General features: G+C 42.8%; 1 protein-coding gene across 1 annotated transcript in view; it reads right to left on the bottom strand.

Moving 5' to 3' along the window:
* Nucleotides 1–13,621, bottom strand: part of GLE1 (GLE1 RNA export mediator) — a 38,324-nt gene that overhangs the window by 6,922 nt on the left and 17,781 nt on the right. Inside the window, exons 7-11 of the mRNA XM_004713274.3 lie at nt 7,616–7,844; nt 6,871–6,983; nt 6,636–6,705; nt 3,109–3,251; nt 2,818–3,008 (exon numbers count right to left, since the gene is read on the bottom strand). Of these exons, the coding sequence (XP_004713331.1) occupies nt 2,818–3,008; nt 3,109–3,251; nt 6,636–6,705; nt 6,871–6,983; nt 7,616–7,844 (746 nt within the window). The remainder of the gene's footprint in view (nt 1–2,817; nt 3,009–3,108; nt 3,252–6,635; nt 6,706–6,870; nt 6,984–7,615; nt 7,845–13,621) is intronic.

Raw genomic sequence — 13,621 nt, 5'->3', positions numbered from 1 at the left:
GGGATAACAGTTGTATGAGCCCCTAATAAAATGTCACAAAAAAAAAAAGAAAGAACCAGGAAGACCTAGACCGTAGAAGAGTCGAAGCATTTGAATTAGGATAACAGTTTTGAGTTCGACCATAAAAGTATTATGTGAAAAAAAAAAAAAAAAAGGTAAAGTCATTATACAACAACTTCACACAAAAGGTGAAGAATATAAAGCTAAATACTTTTTTAAAATCATTCTATTGGGGGCTCGTACAACTCTTATCACAAACCATTCATAGTGTCAGGCACATTTGTATATTTGTTGCCACCATCATTCTCAAAACAACTGCTTTCTACTTGAGCCCTTGCTATCAGCTAATTTCCCCCCTCCCTCCATCCCCGCCCTCTCTCCCTCAAGAACCCTTGATAATTTATAAATTATTATTATCTTGTCATGTCTTACACTATCCGACAACTCCTTCACCCACGTTTCTGTTGTCCATCCCCCAGGGAGGAGGTTATATGTAGATCCTTATGACTGGTTCCCCCTTTCTACCCCACCCGCCAGGTATTGCCACTCTCACCACTGGTCCTGAGGGGTTCATCTGTCCTGGATTCCCTGGGTTTCCAGTTCCTATCTGTGCCAATGTACATCCTCTGGTCTAAAGCTAGACAATTTAATGCCAACACATGATGGTTTGAAAATTTTAGAAAGCTGTTTGGCTTGAAGAAGGTCAACATTACAGAAGACACAGCTTCCATCATGGCTTGGGTCAGGTGGACCTTAGTCCTCAGAGTAACATCCTTGCTTTTCAACACTTTGAAAAGGTCTTAGACAGCAGATGTCCCCAATGCAATGTGTCCTTTGATCTTGTATTGCTGCGTCCGTGAGCACTGATGGTGGGTACATGCTGTAGTATCATGCAATCATGTTTTTCCTCTACCTTTCAGGGTAGACCGACCACATTCTTACTATTTTGGATCAACTCTTAGCACAAATTCTGGACTGAAATACATTTAAAAAACCTAAACTATCATCAAGTTGATGCCAACTCATAATGACCCTAGAGAACAGAGTAGAACTGCCCCTGTGGGTTTCCAAGGCTGTAAATCTTTACAGGAGTAGAAAACCTCATCTTTCTCCTGTGGAACAGATGGTGATTCAAACTGCTGACGTTGTGTTTAGCAGGGTAACAGGTAACCAGTAATCAATCGGGGCTTCCGCTACAATGATTACCACATCATCCCACAAGCTGTCCAGTTTGCACGCACAAAAAATATGCTCTGACAGACTGGTCAAAGTAAAAAGCAGCTGTGGGGAGGAGAGAAAGAATTCCAATTTGATGTATTTTCATCAATCACCCTAGAAGGAGCCCTAGTGTTGAGGGAGCGGTCTGGGGGCTGCTAACCACAGGCTGCCAGAGCTTCAAGATATCACTGCTGACAGGATGGAGCTTGACTGAAAGCAGAGAAGACCAGAAAGATGTTTGCTTGTGTTTGACTGGCTATGCTAAGGCATTTAACTGTGTGACATGAAAAACTATGGGTGGTCTTGAGAAGAATGGGAGCCCCAGAACACTACATTGTGGTTATGTAGAACCTATAGAAGGATCCGGAGGCAGCTGTGCAAACAGAACAAGGGCATACCGCATGGTTCAAAATCCGAAAAGTTGTGCATCAGGGTTGCAGCCTTTCACCAAACTGATTTCATCGGTATTGAGAAAATTCAGTAGCATGATGAAAACACGTGAGACATTCATCAGAGAAGCTGGATTATAAGAAGAATACGGCATCAGGATTGGAGGGAGGCTGATTAACAACCAGAGATGTGCAGATGACACAACCGTGCTTGCTGAAAGTCAGGACTTAAAGCACTTGCTGATGAAGATCAAGGATTTAGCATGGATTACAACTCAATGTACAGAAAACCAGTATCTTCACAATTGGACCAGTAGGTAACATCATGATTAACGGAGAAAAGATTAAAGGTGCGAAGGATTTTGTCTTGCTTGGATCCAAAAATCAATTCTCAAGGAAGCAGCCATCAAAAGATTTAAGTGATTTGTGCTTTGTACAATTAATCTATGTATGGATTGTGATAAGAGTTGTATAAGCCCCCAATAAAGTGACCTAAGAAAACAACAACAACAACAAAAAGATTTAAGTGACACTTGATACGGGTGAATCTGCTGCACGAGACCAAGCAAGGGTGTTACTTTGAGGACTAAGGTGCACCTGACCCAAGCCATGACATTTTTAATAGCCTCTTAAGCAAGTCAAAGTCGGACACTGAATAAGGAGGATCAAAGAAGAGCCGAGGCAATGGAATTATGGTGCTGGCAAAGGATATTCAAAGTACCGTGGGCTTCCAAAAGAACCCACACACCTGCTTGGAAGACGTACAGCCAGAGTCAAGGACAGTGAGACTTCATCTCCTGTACTTGGACGTGTGGTCAGGAGAGACCAGTCCCCGCAGAAGGACATCGTGCTTGGTAAAGCAATGGGGCAGCAAAAAAAAAAAGAGGAAGATCCTGGACAAGATGGACTGGCACAGTGGCTACAGTGATGGGCTCAAAAGTCAGAACCACTGTGAAGGTGGCACAGGACGGGCAGTGTCCATTAGGGCGTACACAGGCCACCGTGAGCTGGAACAGACTGAGCGCACCTAACAAGCACCCAAACCACCGCTGGGCTGGGAGTGGACACGGACCAGCTGCTCCACAGGAGAAAGACTGGGCTGACTGTGCAAAACCGTATTCGGTGTCAAAACGAAAGGTCACGAGGAGCTGGAAGTGACTCAAAGGGTCACTCACTCCAGGGGCAGGGAGTGAGGAGAAAACAACTGTACCTCTGATAGTCTTCCAAAGCCATTCCCTCCTTGAAAGGCGGATAGAAAGGAACAGAATAAGGACACTTCTGATGCAGGTGAGCAAGAATGAGGTCCCCCACTTTGGGGTGCAGCTCCCAGACCCCAGATGCTACAACTGCAATGGGGAATGCTGCTTCATGATGAGAGGCCACCTCCTCCTCTCCTTGTTTCTGGAAGCAGACAGAACAACTGTCAGTCACGATCGGAGAATGGTTTAAACATTATACACCGACCTTTTCTCCCCATGATTCGAGAAACAAGGTGTCTCACCACAAACTTCTCTGCCAGTTTGTACTGGACAAAGTCCAGCCCCTGTGGGGTAAGTGCGACGGACACGGAGCGTCCCGCAGATTGAACCGGTCTTCCAGAGAGCAAGCTGTGGATCTTGTCGAAGATCTCCTTCAGTTTCGAGCCTGGGCGTGAGAGAGACCACGTTAAAGCCACAAGAGCAGAGCTGTAGCTCAAGCTCCTTTTCATCCTTGTAGCAACGAGGCATCCTACAGAAGTTCAAACTCTAAAAATAAAATATCAAGGCAGAAGAACATGTGACAATCAAAGACATGTTATGCAATATGCTAAACAACATCAGCCATGGCACTGTTCCCAACATGGAAATGACAAAGAGACAAACGATATGAGAACAGTTATTGTGTGCACAGTTCCCAAGGGCTGTGGTTAACACAACTACAGGAGTAGCCTCTCGAAGACCTTCTAAAGGGTCTACAGATCTCCCAATGGCAGCCCCCGCTGTCTCTCCCCATGCTCAAAGACACAAGCATGAGGTCCTGAGAGGTCTGTCTTAGCACCCCTTCCTCCCACTTGCTCCAGTGAGATTAGGGACAGTCAAGCTGAGCGTCAGTTCCTTAAGGTGGCTGGCTGGCCCTGCAACTGTGCACTGATGGGTAACAGGGCAGTCACCTTACGTTTGCCACAGGGACCAAGAAAAAGCAGTCTCTACGAGAAGAACGGAGATGTATAGAGGGAATGGGATGAGCGAGGTAAAGGGACCTCCAGTGTCTTGTTCCTCAGACCTCCATCCGTTTGTGCTGCTGGGCCCTATGCAGCACTTGTTTGTCTTTAGGAAGAAGGTCTGTGGTGTGCGTGCAAGCAAACATGAATCAATCTATCACCTGAAATCAGAGTGTCAAAGTAATACAGCATCTCCAGTTTAAGAACACCTTCTCAAGCTCCTAGACACTTCAGAAGGTGTTGTCTCAAAAACATCCTACAGGGGAACCGATGACAAGAATCTAGGTATTGCCTCTTCCCTGGGGAGGGACAGCAGAGAAGAGGGCAGGGGGAGACGTCAGACAGTGTAACTTATGACAAAGCTATAATAAGTTGTGAATTATGAAGGGTTCATGAGGGGGCGTGGATTGCCAGGGAGGGGGAAAATGAGCAACTGATAATAAGGGCTGAGGTGGAGGGCAAATGTTTTGAGAATGATGAGGGCAATGAATGTACATATGTGCTTGACACATGGATGGATGTATGGATTGTGATAAGAATTGTACGAGCCCCCAATAAAATAATTTAAAAAAACCAACATCCTCTACAAACCACTTAGTCAAACCCAACAAAAAAAGAAAAAGAGAGCCACCCACATTTCTTAGGAAGTAAGAAACAAGCATGAAGGAAAAAAAGAACTAAATAATGAAATGCCATGGAAATCCTAGGAAGGCGAAGCATCCCAGAAATAGAGCCAAGCCCCACTGATGTCAGAATATGCACATTTCCATAAACATGTCCCTACTCATATTCCTGCTGAGTCACACTCACTGCTTTACAGGTTCCCCAACGCTCCACTGGCTACGCCGTTGCCTCTCAAGCCTAGTTCCTCTCTTCATTCTCTCCAGCTGGGAAACTCAACGCGTGACCATATCCACGCAGTGATGCCCTCTTCCCACTGGCGACGCCAGCAACATACTCTCATTCACATTCTCCTTCGAATCTAGCTGCTTGTAGACACCATTTTTCTTTTTTTAATTTTAATAAACCATTTTATTGGGGGCTCTTACATAATAATCCATACATCAATTTTATCAAGCACATGTTTACATATGGAGCTGAGAGATCTCTAGCAACTTCTTTTTGACCTCCTGTTCAAAGAAATATTAATTTATGTGGTCACAGAACCAGTTTTTCTTAGTTTTCTCTTAAAGACACAGAAATCAGGTCCTTCTCACTCATCCAACATTCACAAAGCACTGACTGTAGAGCATGCTCCATGTCTGACTGGATTGTTATGTCTTAAAGGACTTATAATAATGATGGAGAAAAAGGGATACATTTAAAAAATGCAGAAAAATTAAAAACAACAAAACTAGAAACTGTGAAACAGAAGGGGTGATTATGGAGATACTGCCTGCTTCTAGCTAAGGTACTACTCATCACTTCTAGAAAAGAGAAGGAAAAGCAAGGATGTAAGGATGCGGATAATTTCTTATTTGGGCACATTAAACTTGAGGCAGCTGAGAGAGCTCTAAGCAAAGATGTCTTGAAGGTAGTTAGAACAAATGGAGTCACAGAATCTTTAGCTCAGGGAAGAGGAGTGACCAGCGGTATATCTGGTGATCATACATACATACATACAGGTAATCTTCGATACCATGAGCAGGCCCTACAGTTAAGTTGTGAGAAAGAGAGGGAGGGATCCATGAGAGAGAAAGAAGCGGCACGGAGGTAGAACCTGTAAGCAGTGCTGTAGTAGCATTTCCAAAGGAAGGCGACGATCTCCAGGGCCACGTGCAAGTGAGAGCAGAACATAATCACGAGGAAAGCACCCTAGCATGACTGCTTACGCATGCTCTTAAAAATCTGCAAAACGGAGTAGCGATAGAAGACAGGAGAGAAAGGTGACCAACGAGAAAGCAGGTTCTGGCAGAGATGGAAGGGGAGGAGAGCAGAAGGAAATGTGAGCCGGAAGGACCAGGAGACCAGGAGGTACGGGCAGCAGGACAGAACAGTTGCGCAGAGGTGGAGGGGCAGGATGCCGAGGGCCTCGCGCCTGGCACCTCGATCTTCCTGATGACAGAGGCGTCAGATCGTCTGATGTCGCATCAACCATTCTCTGTGCTGCTGCTATCAAAGGAAACTGCACTTCAGATGCAAACAAGGGGGACACGTGTGTTTATTCTTACCTTGTCCTGTTCCGAGAAGCATTCTAGGCAGCAAAGTGATATATTTAAATGTTGTCACTTAATTTCAGGAGTAGAAACTGTACCTTTTTTTCAGGTAACAATATAACAAAATTCAATGGAGGTACCTATGATGATAAGTCAGAATAACTCCCCAGATGTACACACTCCCCTAGGCACTTGGCAGCAGAGGCTATAAGCCCAGAATGGTGCTCCAAAAAAATTAAACCTCTGGTTCTAAAGGAAGGAAGAGAAGCTTTGCTCCCCTGTCTATAGTTTTGTTTTTTGTTTTCTAAATCTCAGTCTCTTGAGAGAAATGAGTTTTAATGCATACACAAGGCAGGTTTCAAGTTTGGAAAAGCTAGGGTTGTAAGACTCTAAGTCACCCTAGGCTCCTTTAGTTGGTGTGAGCAGGTTCACTCACCCCTAAACAGTACTAATATACAGCTTATAAAAACGTGTGTTAACGTCTATGTGCTGATGAAGAAACAAAGAGTAAAATAGGATGCACAAATCATGTTCTAATTATTAGCATTAATTCAAGCATACTCAGTGTATAGGAAGTTTACAAATAGATCTAGTGTCTTTAAAAGTAAAATAAAAACGGTGACGATTTAATAAATAAAGTGAAGAGCCAAGTCCCCAATCCTTCTCACCAACCTGCAATCGTAGAAATCTGGCTCACTGGGATGGTGGCAGCCTTCTGGAGGTCCATCTTGATCTTTTTGGTCTGCCAGGAGAGAACTGTGAGAAGACCGATAGCGTTTGGAAGAGATGAGCTGATGCCACTTAGGATAAGGGAATGTGCCAATGCTAGCTGTCCCTTTGGATGAGGTATAAAGCTGACGGGGAGGATTCTTGGGCCCACAGAATTCCCACAGTACAGCTCTCCTACCTGACTGTCCTTGCTGTTGGTCAGTCCCTCAAAGGCCAACGTACACTGACGGGCCGCATCCTGCAGCTGCTGGTACCACTGCATTGTACTGTCTTGTACTTTCACTGTGAGGTCTGAGGACAAAAGAGAGGCTTTAGGAATAGCTAGTAATTATGAAGCACTTATCATGAGCCAGATCCTGTTCTCATCACCTTACATATGTACTCATTGTTTCATTAACTGGTCCCAGGCACCCTATGAAGTAGATACTGTTAAAATCGTTGCTTTACAGATTAGAAAACAGGCACAGAACTGTTAAGGAATTGGTCCAAGATCACCTACTAGTGAAGTAGAACTAGACTCCCACTGATCTTAACGTCAGAGCCAGCATTCTCAGCCACAGTCTCCTATATACTCACGAAGCCTCACATAAGGCAGCTTCCAAAAGTTCATGGAAAATTCTATTCTCTGTCAATTCCACTTAAGAACTTTTTAAAGTATTTACTTAAAACATTCAGAAGTAGCAATACTGGGCAGTATATATCTCACTAGAATCAGAGACACTGTTAAGACCTCAAACAAAGTGTTGCAATCTGAAGCTAGACTCCCATTCCACCAAACTTAAATGTATGGTATTACATAAAGGCCCTGGTTAGTTCATTACCCTACAACTGAACATAATATTCAAACTACAATGCTGTCTCCCTTCCTGTTCTAGAACACGAGCTAATTTAAAGAGCTATAGCCACACCACAGTGAAACCTACCTTCATTCTGCTTCCCCCCCGGACCCTGGCTTGGAGCTGGGAAGGCTTTCTGGGCTTCGGGCTTCTGCACCTGTGCCTCTTGCTGTTTTACCCGGGCTGCCTCTTCATCCCGCCTCCGCTTCTCTTCGCAGGCTCTGGTGATCTCCCGCTCCAAGTTCCTAAGGAGGTCCCGCATTTCATGCAGAGCTTGCTCAGCCACTGCTTGGTCCTCAATGGTGGGAAAGACACTCTGCCAGAATGACAGAAGGAGAGCTTAGTGGCTATTCCCTCAGCACCGCACCCAAGTCAGTTAATGAAGTACGTACATACACACACAGCATTGCAGCTTGTGGTTTTTAACAACCGCATCACGAGTCACTATATGGATATACCAAAAATCATTTAAACAACTCCTTATAATGGGTATTTGTTTCCAATCTGTTATCATAATTAGCTCTAAGTGATATTTTCACATATGCATTTTTGCATATTTATTTCCTTAGAATAAATTCCCAAAATAGCACCAGCAAAATGTCCACATTGAACAGGCTGGAACTTATTTATCCTCTCTTAAAGATAAATATCATTTTAGCTTCATATACACAGTGTTTTAAAGTATAGGGGTTTTTTTTAGTGAATAAGGCGGGGAGTGTGGAGTGCAGACCCAAAGCCCATTTGTAGGCCATTTGGAGATCCCCTTGCAGAGAGGTCTTGGGGAGGAGACGAGCCAGTCAGGGTACAATGTAGCAACGATGAAAAATACAACTTTCCTCTAGTTCCTAAAAGCTCCCCACCCCTCCACTATCATGATCGGAACTCTACCTTGTAAGAACTCTACCTTGCAAGACCAGAGAGTGTACACTGGTACAGATAGGAAATGGAAACACAGGGAACCCAGGGCGGATGATCCCTTCAGGACCAGTGGTGTGAGTGGCAATACTGGGAGGGCAGAGGGAAGTGGGTTGGAAAGGGGGAACCGATGATAAGGATCTACATGTGACCTCCTTCCTGGGAGACGGACAACAGAAAAGTGGGTGAAGGGAGACGTCGGACAGGGCAAGATATGACAAAATAATAATTTATAAATTATCAAGGGTTCATGAGGGAGGGGAAAAAATGAGGACCTAATGCCAGGGGCTTAAGTGGAGAGCAAATGCTTTGAGAATGATGAGGGCAATGAATGTACAAATATGCTTTACACAACTGATACATGTATGGATTGTGATGAGAGTTGTATGAGCCCCTAATAAAACGATTAAAAAAAAGAAACAACCAAAAAAATAAATATACTTTTTTATACTCTCACCAATATTTTTTATCACCAATAATTAAAAAACTGGCAATATAAAAAAAAGAAAATGTTTTAATTTGTATTTGATATGTTAAAGGTGCTCTAGAACTTATTTTCCTATCTATTGGACAATTTTATTTCTGCTTTTATAAGCTCATCCTATTCTTTGCTCATTTTTCCAGTGGGATGGAGGTAGAAAGTGAATGGGATTTGACTTCCCTGTCCCCGATAAACTGCAAGAGCTCTCTTTGTAATCAAGGATATTAAGCTTTGGTTTTAAATGTCTTTAATTTTCATGTACTCATATTAACAATGTCTCCCTTTGTAATTTTTTCCTTTATAATCACCCACACCTCTCATTTTAAACCACCTTGTTCAAGGCAATGAAGGAACAACAACAAAAAATTCAAGCTTAGTAACTTCTAGTGCAAAGATCTAGCTATCAGTTCATAATTAGCTTTCCCTATAGATATTGATACATACTTACAAATTACGAAGAAGAGGTGGTAAAACTATTTTTAAAAAATAAAGATCTTTATCTCCCACCAAACTTCAAATAAAGTTCAGGTGGGTTAGCTGTAGTGGGAAAAAAAACCCCAAACAGCCCATTAACTTCTTTACATAAAAAATGTCCAATTATGATTGAATAAATGATATACATTCACAGAAGAGTACGATGTGATTATCTAAGGAATGAGGAAAATTCTCTATGTTGATAAAAAGTGCTCCCCAAAATAGATTGTTAAGTGGAAAAAAGGCACAGAATAGTGCCCAGGGGAAACTACCTTTTATCTTGGAAGAAGGAGATACATTCGTACCGTATATACTCAAGTATAAGCCGACCCGAATATCAGCTGAGACACTTTTACCACAAAAACTTCATTAAAAAATGTGCTGGAATGCGATGTAACAATGATGAGAAATACAACTTTCCTCTAGTTCCTAAAGGTTTCCTCCCCGCTCCCACTACCATGACTCGAATTCGATCTTGCAAGACTGGCTAGACCAGAGGATGTACACTGGTATAGATAAGAACTGAAAATACAGGGAATCCAGGACGGATGAGCCCTATAGGACCAGTGGTGTGAGTGGCGAAACAGGGAGGGTAAAGGGAGAATGGGTAGGAAAGAGGGAACCGATTACATGGAACTGTGTGTGACCTCCTCCCTGGGGGACAGACAACCGAAAAGTGGATGAAGGGAGACGTCGGACAGGGCAAGATATGACAAAATACCCATTTATAAACTATCAAGGGTTCATGCGGGAGGGGGGAGAGGGGAGGGAGGGGAAAAATGAGGACCTAATGTCGGGGGTTTAAATGGAGAGAAAATGTTTTGAGAAACGATGTACAAATGCGCTTTACAGAATTGATGTGTGTATGGATTGGGATAACAGTTGTATGAGTCCCTAATAAAATGGTAAAAAAAAAAAATGTGCTGGAAAACTCGGCGTCTACACGACTATATACGGTATGTACCTATTTTCTTTGATTTAGAAGAATGGCACAAAACCCTGAGCTACTAGAAATGGTCACTTGGAATTAGACTTCTCTGAGTACACGGTTTTATAGTTTTGACGTATTTTTAAACCCAACTGATTCTGAAATTGGTAGAATTCTTTCCTGTGAAATAAAGAGTAATTAATTGCTCTATTTAGTGGGATAGAGCCTCATAGCAAAAAGAACAGCACAGAAATCTGAAGTGTTTTCAGCAATCATATTGTCACCATTGGCATTACTTTGAAATTACATACATGTTTAATTTTATATACATTTTATATATATAGTAAGATTACATAATCTTAATGTTTTTAGGAACCGAGATTTTTACTGTAGGAAAAAGACACAAAAATCAAAGTAAAAAAGGTCGTAATCATATATTTTGAGTGGAAAGGCTAGTATGGTTCACAGTTTTCCCTTAAGAAACAGGTACCTCTCTTGGCTCTGTCTACTCAAAAGGCCTAGAAATAATGACAAACCCCATTAGACCATGGCCTCTCAATACTTTCCTACTAAAAAGGGACTAGAGTTCCCTAACAAAATGGCTAATTTCAGGTCTGGGCAAGAAAATGGTTGCTCCTTCTTAGAACAACTCCTACTGGGTCAAGATCAAAAGGGTCGTGAAGCCATTCTGAAGGGGATACCGATGGCCAAAGATGGGACAATTTGAAGAACAAAAAAATCACAGTAGGTTGTAACATATTACACATCAAATATATAAAAATCTCTAAGCTTATAATGATGTTAAAAACCACAACAATATAAACATGCATGCCATAATTTTAGCTTCAGCACAGGAAACGAACTCATTATTTTGAAAACTCACAAAAGGACAGAATCACACATTAGTTTGCCTTTCCTATTGCAATTGCACCTCAAGATAAACCGTTAATAGGTAAAATGTCTTCTTTGTGGAGAATTCTAAATTAATGGAGGAGAAATGTGAGAATTAGAAAACTGGAAATTTTACCACATCGAATGAAGAAACAGAGGAGAGAAAATTAGGGTAGTGTTCCAATTCATATATGCACAGGTTTATTACAAATAAAGCATGTTTACACGTGTCTTTGTAATCAGTGGCTGCTGTAGCCAGGTTCTCTGCAATACACTTGTCCTTAGTTTTGTTAGGATGCCTTCAAGAAAAAAAAAAAAGAAAGAAAACAAAGGTCCACATCTAACCAACCACTACAGCAGAAACCCATCACCTTAGACTGAGGGGGAGGCAGTCAGGAAAGAATGATGCCTGCCTCGTGGAATTCTCCAAGCAGGAACTAGACCGAAGGAACTAGCTGAATTGTCCTCCCTGGAAGTGCTCACTCCTGTACTACTTGTAGAGCAGCAGAACTGTCGGCAGGTGGGTGGGAAGCACAAGGCCTTCTCGGTTGCAAAGGGGAGGCCAGAGCCTCCTACATTTCAGAGTCAGATCTTTCCCAACTAGATTCCGGTGTGAAGCTGCACTCTAACACTGAGAGGGCAGGACAGGGCAGGGCGGTCATGCCCAAGGGAAGACAAGGCTTGCAGGGCTGAAAGGTTGACGTCCACATTCAGATGGACTAGGACAATGTGGCTACCCAAAGTCAAGGAAGCACAGTTGCCATTCTAGTAGGCTTGGCAGGTTGAGCTGAAGTCCAGGGTCAAGGGTAAGGCCTTTACTCAGAGAGTCTCACAGAACAAATGATTATTTTCAAGTTTTGAGAGCAATATAATTTGTCCTATTGGCTTTGGGATTAGTTGGTGCCTGTTACCCCTTCTTCCCTTCGAATTTCTCCCATTTCTAACTGAAAATACCTACCCTGTACCTGTTCTACCATGGTGCTTTGGAAGTAAATGACTAGTATTTTAGAATTCATAAGTTCACAAACGGGAGAGGAATTTACACCCAAATGAAATGTTAAATCTCACCCATATTTGATTTAGATGGTTCAGAAGATAAGATTTCTAGAACATGGAGTTGATTTAAGGCTTTTGGGATGATGTAATGGGTTGAATTGCTCTCTGCATAGGCTAAGAAAATGAATTGGGGGGGGGGGAACGACAAAGGGTGGCATGTTATGTATGGATTGAAGTATATTCCCCACCCCACAAACATGTGTTATAGACGCTAACCTATTTGCCTGTAGTTATAACTTCATTTGGGAAAGGATTGTCTGTTACATCAATGAAACGAGTTCATACAGGGTACATCTAAGTTAATCTCTTGAAATAAAAGGGGAAAGAAGTCGGATGGGGAAGACTGACCCTAAGCCACATGGATATAGACGTCTACAGAACAGGAAAGAAGCTGAAAAGCCAACGACCTTCTCTATGGTCAAAAGAGAGAAAGCTTTCCCCTGGCGGCAGTATCCCTGGGCTTCCAGTTCCTGAATACTGCAAATACTCATGGAAACGCCGAGGTTTTTCAGCACACTTTTCTTTCCCAGCACATTTTTAATGCCGTTTTTGTGGTAAAATTAGGTGCCTCGGCTGATAATCAGGTTGGCTTACACTAGATTATATAGGGTAATGAGAAAAGAAACTTGCTTTTTCCTCCCTAATCATTTCATTGGGGGCTTGTACAACTCTTATAACGATTCATGCATACATACATACATTGTGTCAAGCACACTTGTTGCCATCATCATTCTCTAAACATTTGCTTTCTACTTGAGCCTTTGGTATCAGCTTCACATTTTCCTCCACCCTCACCCTACCCCCTCCCTCATGAATCCTTGATAATTTATAAGTTATTATTTTGTCATAACTTACATTGCCCAATGTCTCCCTTCACCCACTTTTCTGTTGTCTGTATCCCAGGAAGGGGGTTATATGGAGATCCTTGTGATCGGTTCCCCCTTCCTACCCCACCTTCCCTCCACCTTCCAGGCATCGCCACTCTCACCACTGGTCCTGAAGGGATCATCTGTCCTGGATTCCCTGTGTTTCCAGTGCCTATCTGTACCAGTGTATATACTCCAGTCTAGCTGGATTTGTAAGGTAGAATTGGGATGATAGTGGGGGGGATGGAAGCATTTAAGAACTAGAGGAAAGTTGTATGTTTCATGGTTGCTACACTGCACCCTGACTAGCTCATCTCCTCCCCACGACCCTTCTGTAAGGAAATGTCTAGTTGCCTACAGATGGGTATTGGTTGCCCAATCTGTACTCCCCCCCATTCACAATGATTTGATTTTTTGTTCTTTGATGCCTGATCCCATCAACACCTCGTGATCACACAGGCTGGTGTGCTTCTTCCATGTGG

This window comes from Echinops telfairi, unplaced genomic scaffold (assembly GCF_000313985.2).
Source record: "Echinops telfairi isolate 266 unplaced genomic scaffold, ASM31398v2 ScPeMD7_22;HRSCAF=79, whole genome shotgun sequence".
Lineage (NCBI taxonomy): Eukaryota > Metazoa > Chordata > Mammalia > Afrosoricida > Tenrecidae > Echinops > Echinops telfairi.
The sequence above is the reverse complement of the archived record's forward strand: the minus strand, read 5'-3'. Positions and strand labels throughout refer to the sequence as shown.